Source organism: Megalobrama amblycephala, linkage group LG7 (genome assembly GCF_018812025.1).
Source record: "Megalobrama amblycephala isolate DHTTF-2021 linkage group LG7, ASM1881202v1, whole genome shotgun sequence".
In the NCBI taxonomy this organism is placed as follows: Eukaryota; Metazoa; Chordata; class Actinopteri; order Cypriniformes; family Xenocyprididae; genus Megalobrama; species Megalobrama amblycephala.
Genome location: NC_063050.1, coordinates 32,532,243 through 32,544,898, shown reverse-complemented (window position 1 = coordinate 32,544,898; position 12,656 = coordinate 32,532,243). Strand labels below are relative to the sequence as shown.

Below are 12,656 nucleotides of genomic sequence, written 5' to 3'. Positions count from 1 at the left end.
ATTGTTGAAACATTCATGTATTTAAGGGATAAAGCACTTAATTGTTGGCAATTTAGCATTTTCCATGACCTAATCTAGAGTTTACTCCTAATAACCATTAACAAATCCTTTACTACAGTTTTAAAAATGGTACATCAATTATTAGCTACATCAGGTATGGTTAAAAAAACATTATCTAACTCTTTATATATGAGCTATTTAAACAACAATAATTTGTTAATTACAGTGGAAAATGAATGAAGAACTCACTATTTGTATATCACGCAATAGTTAATAGTTTGTAAATGATTTATAAGTGCTTTCTTACTGTTAATCAAGTGTTACCAAAAATTCTTACTGACCCCCAAACTTTGAACTTAATAATATCTTTGCAAACCACAAAATAATAAAAAATGATCAGAAATCCTTAAGCACGGGTTCAAAAGAAATCAAAAAAGTTCTAATGACAGCAGGTTGAAGCAGAACAGCAGAGTGCTGGTGTAATAGTATTGATAAGGGGGAGGGGGATTGATGGGGGAAAGCTGACAGCACTGAATATGTGCAGGATGAAAAAAGATAAAGGTCTTCCACTGCCCAAAGCCTCAACTGATTCTTGAGCTGTGGCATCGATCTCATGGAAAGAAAAATGTGTGTGTGTTTGAAACAGGTACACAAGGCTCTGAGCTGGAAGAGCCATTGGAAAGCAAATTTGTTGTTCAGCTTCTGCAGTGTGTACATTAATCGAAATGTGAGGATCAAGAGCGGACTGTGTGAAAGTGCATGACAAAAACTAACTTTAAAACATTTTTAAAGGCTGCATCTGTAGATGCAAATGTTCCTATTTACTGCAAATCATTTAGCGTGTCCTCCATATTGAAAAGATCTGAAAATGAACAGTCATTTAGTTTAACATAAATGGCAATATATATACACAATTATATAAAATTAAACAGAATATTAATAAAATGTGCTTTTAAATAAAACTGACAAATCATTATTATTAATTGAAAATGTGATTGTAAAAGCAATGATAAAGACAAAAACATAAATTAATAAATTAACCTAGGGATCCAAAAATATATTTGTTTATTCACATAATTATATAAATGTAATAAAAAAGGGAATGATGCATTCCTTATAAATGTTGAACTACAAGTAATTATAGTTTGATCATCTGATTCAGATAATCTGATTTAGAATTAGAATATACAGCGACACACCATAATCTGAAGTATAGAAATCTATTTATAATAGATTTAATGTTATGAAATTACAGTACAGTGGATTTTATGAACTATAGCAATTGCACAAACTACTTTTTATAAAACATAACTCTGAAATGTTTACAAGATGGCAAATTTGTTGATTATATCTGGAGCAGTCAAATGCAGAATCTGAGTAAATGTCTATCTATGTCTGTCAACAGTTTTTGCACAGATAAGAACCATGGGATTTTGAGATTGAGCCTGCAATCCTATTGTCAAGTCAGAAGGCTTTAAGTCTTTCCAAACAAATCCCACATACCCAACAGAACAATAACATCTCAATCTCATATATGCCACAATCACTGGGACACAGCAACCCATGAATGTGCACACAATGGCTGATAGTAACAGGCACACATAAAAAACAGCCCATTTCTAATACTAGCTGTAGGAGCTGTTTAAAAAAAAAAAAAAACCTATCTGCTTACCTGTAGGATGCGCTGAATGATGGCAGGTGGTGCAATAAAACTGGACATGCTGTTTAAGACTTTCATAGTGAGCTCTTTTAGTGCTGAGGAAAGAGAAACAATTATGATTAACTGATCCCTCAATATAATTGTTCCAAGACAATTCTAAATGGACTTATCAAACATCGTTCAACTGCACAATTTGATATATATATATATATATATATATATATATATATATATATATATATACATACACACATACATACAGTGGGTACGGAAAGTATTCAGACCCCCTTAAATTTTTCACTCTTTGTTATATTGCAGCCATTTGTTAAAATCATTTAAGTTCATTTTTTTTCACATTCAATGTATACAGAGCACCCGTATTGACAGAAAAAAACACAGAATTGTTTACATTTTTGCAGATCTATTAAAAATGAAAAACTGAATTATCACATGGTCCTAAGTATTCAGACTCTTTGCTGTGACACTCATATATTTAACTCAGGTGCTGTCCATTTCTTCTGATCATCCTTGAGATGGTTCTACACCTTCATTTGAGTCGAGCTATGTTTGATTATACTGATTGGACTTGATTAGGAAAGCCACACACCTGTCTATATAAGACCTTACAGCTCACAGTGCATGTCAGAGCAAATGAGAATCATGAGGTCAAAGGAACTGCCTAAAGAGCCCAGAGACAGAATTGTGGCAAGGCAAATCTGGCCAAGGTTACAAAAAAATTCTGCTGCACTTAAGGTTCTTAAGAGCACAGTGGCCTCCATAATCCTTAAATGGAAGACGTTTGGGATGACCAGAACCCTTCCTAGAGCTGGCCGTCCAGCCAAACTGAGCTATCGGGGGAGAAGAGCCTTGGTGAGAGAGGTAAAGAAGAACCCAAAGATCACTGTGGCTGAGCTCCAGAGATGCAGACGGGAGATGGGAGAAAGTTGTAGAAAGTCAACCATCACAGCAGCCCTCCACCAGTCAGGGCTTTATGGCAGAGTGGCCCGACGAAAGCCTCTCCTCAGTGCAAGACACATGAAAGCCAGCATGGAGTTTGCCAAGATGGTGAGAAATAAGATTCTCTGGTCTGATGAGATCAAGATAGAACTTTTTGGGCTTAATTCTAAGCGGTATGTGTGGAGAAAACCAGGCACTGCTCATAACCTGTCCAATACAGTCCCAACAGTGAAGCATGGTGGTGGGGTGTTGCTGTGGGGGTGTTTTTCAGCTGCAGGGACAGGACGACTGGTTGCAATGGAGGGAAAATGAATGCGGCCAAGTACAGGGAATCCTGGACGAAAACCTTCTCCAGAGTGCTCAGGACCTCAGACTGGGCCGAAGGTTTACCTTCCAACAAGACAATGACCCTAAGCACACAGGTAAAATAACAAAGGAGTGGCTTCACAACAACTCCGTGACTGTTCTTGAATGGCCCAGCCAGAGCCCTGACTTAAACCCAATTGAGCATCTCTGGAGAGACCTAAAAATGGCTGTCCACCAACGTTTACCATCCAACCTGACAGAACTGGAGAGGATCTGCAAGGAGAAATGGCAGAGGATCCCCAAATCCAGGTGTGAAAAACTTGTTGCATCTTTCCCAGAAAGACCCATGGCTGTATTAGATTAAAAGGGTGCTTCTACTAAATACTGAGCAAAGGGTCTGAATACTTAGGACCATGTGATATTTCAGTTTTTCTTTTTTAATAAATCTGCAAAAATGTCAACAATTCTGTGTTTTTCTGTCAATATGGGGTGCTGTGTGTACATTAATGAGGAAAAAAATGAACTTAAATGATTTTAGCAAATGGCTGCAATATAACAAAGAGTGAAAAATTTAAGGGGGTCTGAATACTTTCCGTACCCACTGTATATATATCATACATACATACATACATACATACATGTATTACAGTCTATTTTATCACTTATTAATGCACAATGTGCAAATGCATCTAGAATTTGGAATTCATTGGTCATTCATGTGCTTAGAAATTGTAAATTGTATATTTCCGACTGCACTTGAATGCTGCATAAATCTTATTTAATCTACAGACAACTATAGTTTTTTCTATTATTAAAAATATTTGAAAAAGAGCATCCTTGTCATCATTTCAGAAGTAAAGCAAGAAATATTTAAAAATTCTTAGGGGCCTTGGAGTTACAGAGGATCAGGACCACTGCTATACTGTAGATAAACTCAAAACTAGTGCTTGTGTGTTTTGTGTCTCACCATCTGAAGTGTGTTTGGCATCGGCACCTTTGAGTAGTTTCTGTGGTGACATCATCGCCTCGAGGAGAGGAAACCACAGAGCCTGAGAGTGACAGGAGGTTGATGTACACACACACACACACACACAGTGAGAGAGAGAAATGTAAAACCGGGAATAAGGAGATCAATGCATCCTGTTCATGAAAAACACAGTTCAGGTTGTTGGGACTGCGCACACACCTCTCTCTGCTGCTGGTTGAGACCGTGCGAGCTCCTCTGACACAAAGCAATGATGTCATGCAGAGCTTCATCCACTCTTTGTAACAGACTCTGCACTTCATTTCCCGTCTCCTCCTCCTCCTCCTCATCGTCGGGCTTGTCTGCCTCTGAGCCTTCTAGGGCAAGTTTGTGTAGTTTGCCCTTCAGGGTCTAAGAAGCAGAGATCAACAGATCGATAACGCATTTCCACCTGCCCTTTCTGTCTCACCAGGGATATTTAAGACACTGTTCTCTGAAACAACATCTAAATGAACTTTATGAGTAAATCCATTCTGCAGACTTCCAGTTTTTTGCAAAATCTAAATCAGTGCTTTAAAAAAAGGATGCAGATTCTGCCATGGTTAGCATAATAGCTAGCATTACATTAGTGCAACAACGATATTCAAAACATAATCTGGAATTTCGTGTAAAGCCGGGCACACATTTAACGACTAGCTAAAACATTCTAAGACTGAGCTCAACACACAGCGATTGTTTCCTGCGACTGAAGCCAATTTAAATACTTACACATGGAATTTGAACACCGACTGTAATCGCAGACTGAACGCAACTGGCTCTGACTGGACGCGCTTGAGCGCGATCAGTCATAAGTATCAATTTACATTCATAATCGGCCTTACAATCCTTAATTGTGTGCGCGGCTTAAGGCGAAAGATTTCCTAGGATTCCAAGCAAGCAGATTTCACAGGATTCACCGCTTAGATGAACAGAAAGCTGCTTGGTTTGAAAATGATTTCATATACATCATTACACTATTAACAATAGACCTTTTATGCTTGTGAAATTTTGCCAAAATTTGCAAATGTGACTGCACCTTTATACTGTAGGAATCAAGGATGAACCAGACAAATTAATCTTTCAGATTGCTTACAAATTTAATGTCTTAAACTGGCGATCTACTGTACGTTACCTTTCTACTAAATAGTGTTTTTACGATAGTCGGATATTCATATCTGCTATAAGAGTCTATGGTTACGGCCCGTGCAAATGAACGCTGGATGATTCAGTTGCTCGGTCGTAAAGTGACTCTTTTAAAATTCCCTGTAAACTAATTAATTATTTAATTTGAGCTGATTTGTCTTACAAACAGAAGATGACAACTATGATCAAATAGATCAAAATTACCACATTTCCATACCACAACCTTCAAGTATTTCATTTGTAAACACTGCTTCTGATGTTTCAATTAATTATACAATATTTTTGCTGGATTCTAAAATATATTGCCTAAGGCCTAATGCACAGATCTGATATTTTGATATTTCCAATCCTTTCAAACCATAACTCCATACAAACTCATTTCAACACTCAGAGAAACTCATTTTTCGGCTCCATTTAGGCCATGAAACACCCCCTGCTAAGTACTTTTATGGCCATGCATGCTTCCTGGCTGAGAAGAGAGGTGTCAAACTTAAGCAATCTGGGTGACCCAAATGGGTGAAAATAAACACAACTTGAGCCACAAGAAGATAAAGAGTCTTTTGATCTCCAGATCAAAAGAGACAGAGAGACAATGCAGGCCTATTTCTTCTGAGTGACACAGCTGAAGTTTACAGAAAAACTCACAGATACTGTTTTACAAATAAACTGCATCAAATTGTTCCAAGACAATTCTAAACAGACTTATCAAACATCGTTCAACTGCACAATTCGATATCATGTCTACACCTTCTACATGTGACCAGTTATGCTTAGATCACTCACAATTCATGTAATTGTTATAACTTTTGAATGGTTGACTGAAAGTGTGCCTTGTTTGGAATGAATTTAAATCTCTACTCATAATTTAAAGTTTGGCTTGAATGAAATCTGTGTAAAATGTATCATATCATTTTTAGAGAAATCATGTCTAAACTGCAATCTCTGGATTCTCTGCTGAGAGCGGGAATTTAAGAGAACATGAGATAACATTTGGTTTATGATCGGGGAAGAGAAAAGCCACCTTTGAAACAAAGACAATACCTGATTGTCCAGAACTCCTCAAAGAGGTGGGACAAACACCTAAGTTTAAATAGACAGGTTAGAGTTGGACAACAGTTGAAGTTGGAACAAATAAGATGATGGAGACAAAGAACAGACGATGACGAGCAGGCAAGCAGTTTCATTCAAGCCATTCAACTTCTCACTCACTTTTCTTTTCTTTTCCTTTAACTTTCCTTTCTTTTTAAGTCGACAGTCTCGTGTTCTAAGTTAAGTTTTGCCACAAAGTTTTGGTCGCCTCAACTTTAAACTCCAGCCACGAGAGAGACTCCATTCGTTTGCCAGCACGCCCGAACACGATTGGCTTTTCCACGACAAACCAGCGAACCCGGAAACCCCAAGCCAAGGATGCCGACAAGGGAATCCGCATTTAAAGACACGAACAACAAGCAAGTACCTCCAGATTCTATAGCTGAACTGGTGCATTAAATTAATGATCCATGGTTCGTTCAGGTCAGGTCATGTGAACTGCATATTTTGCTAGAAATCATGCTCATCATTTCATTCTCTCTTAAAACTCTTTCTTTTTCACTTCCTTTCTTTCTGCAACTTGTATAAATGTGTGTGTGTTTGTTTTATATATAAGTTTGTGTTAGAATAATCAATAAAGTCTCCTGTAGATTTTTAAATAGAAGTGTCTTGTGTTATGTGCTTACAAATTTAATATCTTAAACTGCTGATCTATGTTACCTTGCTACTAAATAGTGTTTTTACGATAGTCGGATATTCATATCTGCTATAAGAGTCTATGGTTACGGCCCGTGCAAATGAACGCTGGATGATTCAGTTGCTCGGTCGTAAAGTGACACTTTTAAAATTCTCTATAAACTAATTAATTATTTAATTTGAGCTGATTTGTCTTACAAACAGAAGATGACAACTATGATCAAATAGATAAAAATTACCACATTCCCATGCCACAACCTTCAAGTATTTCATTTGTAAACACTGCTTCTGATGTTTCAATTAATTATACAATATTTTTGCTGGATTCTAAAATATATTGCCTAAGGCCTAATGCACAGATCTGATATTTTGACATCTTGAATTTTTGTCCTGTCATTTACATTTACTTAAGAAAGACTTCTCAGAGTGTGTGTGCACATACACACGGCATTCAAAATCAGTTGGCGAAGTAGCGTACTTTAGACAGTCTAAGGTCATGCATTATAGTGATTCTCAATGGATACATTACTACATGATGGCTCTTACTAGATGCTCTGATACCATTTTCCATTAGCAGCAGTGAAATTGCGATATGACGCAAGGATCGTCATGGTCTTCATAAAGCATCTATTTGTACACATCCTGTCCTTGATGTTTAAGTTCCCGTAATAAGATCTGCTGACTGCACCACTCTCTTTATTATACTTCAGGGCAGTGCAGTTCCCACACTAGGCTCTGATATGCCTAGTCAGGATACTTATAATAGTGCACTTACAGATGCTGACCAGGATGTGATGGCATGCCAAACCTCTCTAATTTGGAAAGAAAATCTGATGACATGCTTTTTTTTTTTGACCTCAGCGCTGGTGTGACAAGATCAGGCTAACCTCTCTGTCATAGTAATTCTCAGAAACTGCTGACCCTCTTGACTTAAGTTTTCATCGATGCAAAGGTGTATGGTCACTACCCTGAAGTTTCTTATAACCTACAATCATCTCCTTGGCTATACTGGTCCAGAGAGAGTTGCACTTGCTAAGACAGAGATCACAGTCCTATCAACTATACTTCTTGTGCTTCATCTTCCTTCAATTTCTATTATGCAGCCTCTCCATCTGGGATCAGGCCAGTGAGCAGTTTCAACTTAATGGCATTGCAGTCATGTCTGGTGAAACAATCATGGAATAATAAAGGTAAGAGAAGTGGGAATAAGCTTACAACCTTACAGGACTCCAGTGTTAAGAGTGAAAATAGGATACGGTATGTTTGTTTCTACTTGTACCACCTGTAGGTATCTCATCAAAAAGCCAAATTGACCAACAGTTTTTACCTGCCGTTAAGAGTGAGTAAATCTGAAATAACTGATAAGGCAATAATAGCAAATTCAAATAATGCAGGCCAGAGAAATTGGTGAAACATCTGTGGTCAAAACATCTGTGGCTTTGAGCGAATCATGAGAGTCAATGATTTAATGACCTATTCATAAATACCACCACTTGCTTTATTTCTGAATTAATGAATTACACAATGGCTCGTTTTTACCATTATTGCATATTCCCCTAGTGAACATTTTATATTTAAAACTTTATTTTAGAAAGGTATTTAAAAAGGTAAAATGTAAAAAAAAAATGTACTGGAAAAATCAATTTAATGGGGCAAATATTGTCCCTTATAGGAAAAGCCAAAGTGTGACTGCTGTGGAAGAGAAGAATGTTAAATGTCTCAGGGGGTATGCCTATTAACTATATTTTAAATTTGTGTGTGTTGTAGTGAGAGTGGCCAGTTTTACCTTTGCTGTGGGTGAGAGTGGGTGGTCAAAAAATACAAATTTACAGATTTAATTTAATTACATGTAAACAATGATCAACACACATACATATAGCGCATCACATCGGGTAAACCAGGAAGCTTGTTTGCACGTCACATGCTAGAACAAACCTGATTGGTTCTCGCATATCACGCACTCACATTTAAAGGATTAGTTCACTTTAAAATGATAATTACCCCAAGTTTTACTCACCCTCAAGCCATCCTAGGTGTATATGACTTTCTTGTTTCTGATGAACACAATCGGAGTTATATTAAAGGTGCCATCGAACGTTTTTTTTTTACAAGATGTAATATAAGCCTAAGGTGTCCCCTGAATGTGTCTGAAGTTTCAGCTCAAAATACCCCATAGATTTTTTTAAAAAATAATTTTATTAACTGCCTATTTTGGGGCATAATTAGAAATGCGCCGATTTAGGCTGCGGCCCCTTTAATTGCTCGCGCTCTCCGCCCCCTCCCGAGCTCTCGACTCTATCATTGCATAAAAAAAGTTCACACAGCTAATATAACTCACAAAATGGATCTTTACAAAGTGTTCGTCATGCATGCTGCATGCATACATCGGATTATGTGAGTATTGTATTTATTTGGATGTTTACATTTGATTCTGAATGAGTTTGATAGTGCTCCGTGGCTAACGGCTAATGCTACACTGTTGGAGAGATTTATAAAGAATGAAGATGTGTTTATTAATTATACAGACTGCAAGTGTTTAATAATGAAAATAACGACGGCTCTTGTCTCCGTGAATACAGCAAGAAACGATGGTAACTTTAACCACATTTAACAGTACATTAGCAACATGCTAACGAAACATTTAGAAAGACAGTTTACAAATATCACTAAAAATATCATGTTTTCATGGATCATGTCAGTTATTATTGCTCTATCTGCCATTTTTCGCTATTGTCCTTGCTTGCTTACCTAGTCTGATGATTCAGCTGTGCACAGATCCAGACGTTAATACTGGCTGCTCTTTTGTAATGCCTTGAACATGAGCTGGCATATGCAAATATTGGTGGCGTACATATTAATGAGCCCAAATGTTACGTAACAGTGGGTGTTAAGTTTAGATTCGCCTGTTCTTCGGAGGTATTTTAAACAAATGAGATTTATATAAGGAGGAGGAAACAATGGAGTTTGAGACTCACTGTATGTCATTTCCATGTACTGAACTCTTGTTATTTAACTATGCCAAGGTAAATTCAATGTTTAATTCTAGGGCACCTTTAATAAATATCCTGACGTGTCCAAGCTTTATTATGGCAGTGAACGGGGGGCAACAAGTATGAAGCAAGCATGAAGAAAGTGCATCCATCCATTATAAACATGGCGTAAGCATTTTGAACTGCGAGAGGCATTAACCCCCCGGAGCTGTGTGGAGTATGTTTATGATGGATGGATGCACTTTCTTCAGCTTATACTCATTGGTCCCATTCATTGCCATTATAAAGCTTGGATGACGCACAAACAAGCTTCCGGGTTTACCAAATGTGATGCGCTATATGTACGTGTCAATCATTGTTTACATGTAAATAAATTAAATCTGTTCATCATATAAAGAACTCATATGTCTTCACAAGACTTGGATTAAACAGCTCAATTCATATGGATTCATTTTACGATGCCTATAAAATATATATTTTTTTTTAAAGGTGCCCTAGAATTAAATATTGAATTTATATTGGCATAGTTAAATAACATGAGTTCAGTACATGGAAAAGACATACATTGAGTTTCAAACCCCATTGCTTCCTCCTTCTTATATAAATCTCATTTGTTTAAAAGACTTCCGGAAAACACGCGGATCTCAACATAACACGACTGTTACGTAACAGTCGGGATCATTAATATGTATGACCCCAATATTTGCATATATGCCAGCCCATGTTCAAGGCATTAGACAAGGAAAGGCAGTATTAACGTCTGGATCTGTGCACAGACAAGGTAAGCCAGCAAGAACAACAGCGAAAAATGGCAGATGGAGCATTAATAACTGACATGATCCATGATAGCATGATATTTTTAGTGATATTTGTAAATTGTCTTTCTAAATGTTTCATTAGCATGTTGCTAATGTACTGTTAAATGTGGTTAAAGTTACCATCGTTTCTTACTGTATTCACGGAGACAAGAGCCGTCGCTATTTTCATTTTTAAACATGTGCAGTCTGTATAATGCATAAACACAACTTCATTCTTTATAAATCTCTCCAACAGTGTAGCATTAGCCGTTAGCCACAGAGCATAGCCTCAAACTCATACAGAATCAAATGTAAACATCAAAATAAATACTTTACTCACATAATTCGAAGCATGCATACAGCATGCATGACGAACATCTTGTAAAGATCCATTTGAGGGTTATATTAGCTGTGTGAACTTTGTAAATGCACTGTAATATAGTCGAGAGCTCGTGTGGCAAGGAGCACGCGATTTAAAAGGGCGGCGCTGCCAAAATCAGTGTATAGTTAATGATGCCCCAAAATAGGCAGTTAAAAAAAAATAATAAAAAAAAATCTATGGGGTATTTTGAGCTGAAACTTCACAGACACATTCAGGAGACACCTTAGACTTATATTACATCTTGTGAAAAAGCATTCTTGGGCACCTTTAATCTTTTATCTTTTTTGGAGCACTGCAGGCAGAAATGTCTGGGAAAGTAATTACTATTTGCTCCATTATGATTAAAATGAAAAAAAAAAAAAGTCTAGTTGTAAAAATTACAAGGTATTTTATTTGTTATTGCTTTTCAATCATAATGGAGCAAATTCCATTCAAAGCAGCCAATAAGCATGTTAAGCTAACATGGATCCTCGTGCCTAGTTTTCAGGTTTGCTGTAGGCTTGTGTGGTGTGATGAACTCAAACCTGTAGCAGCACTTCAAAAGCTCCCTGCACATCTCCCTTCCTCTCCAGCAGGTAGGCTGTGGCCTCATGCAGCTTGTGTTTCTCTGTGATCTGTGATTAGACAAGACAGAGATAAGATGTCAATTGTGTTGCAGTCAAATTGTCAAGATTATAAAGACAAATGATCCACTCTAAGCCGCCCACTGGATGAACAGACTCAGATTGAGAAAGTGTGTTTAGGTGAGACTGTTTGTTAGTGAGAAACCATTTCTGCAATGAAACATTCAAACACATTCTGAAACTAAATGGGGTTATGCAGAAGGCAGAGAAACACCAACTGGCATCCATGAATACAGTTGAATCCATGAATACAAAAACAGGGCAGGTAAGAGAGTGCACAGAGAAAAAAGACAGTACAGACTGACAGAAACACAGTAGCAAGCAGATGGGTCTAGATATGGAGATGTATACAAAGAGCAGTGAAACAAGTATAAGGCAAGATGGCAGGACTTTAGAGATGCTGTATATGTATGCGCGTGTGCAAGGTGTCTGTTTAAATATTTAGCAGGTGCCACTCAGCCTCTGTAACGATATTGATTCTCTCTTCTGCCTGCCTGTCTGTGTCTCAGCGCTTCAGCACGGCAGATATCTCCCCTACCTCCATTATTCATTCATTCATTCGTTCCTCCAGGCATCTTCCTGCCTGAGCCTGTCAGTCGCCACCCTAATTACATCAGATTGGAAACCTTTACTTGCTCTATCAGTGGTTTCATGTTGATTGATTAGATGGTGTGTGGTCTCCTAATCGCCAACCTGTCCTGCCAAATCTGTATTTTGAGGGGTGAATTCAGTAATCATCTGTATTTCTGTACAAAATCTGTCTTATTTAATAATCACCCACAATCCAGTAGAAACAGTCGCTAAATGTGTTAAACTCACACTGCACCATGATTACGGAAGTCATTCTCATACTTTTCAGCATAAACACGACTTCTTATGTAAATTTGGCTCATTATAGATTGCGCCTTACTCACAAACTATCTGGCTGCTGGCAATTAGCATCACACTACTTAAATTGCAAGCTCTCACCCTTTAAGACTAAAGAACTTTATTGCATGGACAACAATAGTTGGAATATACTGGAAATGTCTTCTTTTGGTTAAAAAGATTTGAATTAACTTTCTGAGACT

At 37.5% G+C, this 12,656-nt stretch overlaps 1 protein-coding gene across 2 annotated transcripts in view; it reads right to left on the bottom strand.

Moving 5' to 3' along the window:
* Nucleotides 1-12,656, bottom strand: part of vps8 (VPS8 subunit of CORVET complex) — a 140,597-nt gene that overhangs the window by 46,234 nt on the left and 81,707 nt on the right. For both annotated transcript variants that reach the window (XM_048197107.1, XM_048197108.1), the window contains 4 exons: nucleotides 11,488-11,577; nucleotides 4,110-4,298; nucleotides 3,891-3,972; nucleotides 1,673-1,755 (listed from right to left, as the gene is read on the bottom strand). In XM_048197107.1, the coding sequence (XP_048053064.1) occupies nucleotides 1,673-1,755; nucleotides 3,891-3,972; nucleotides 4,110-4,298; nucleotides 11,488-11,577 (444 nt within the window). The remainder of the gene's footprint in view (nucleotides 1-1,672; nucleotides 1,756-3,890; nucleotides 3,973-4,109; nucleotides 4,299-11,487; nucleotides 11,578-12,656) is intronic.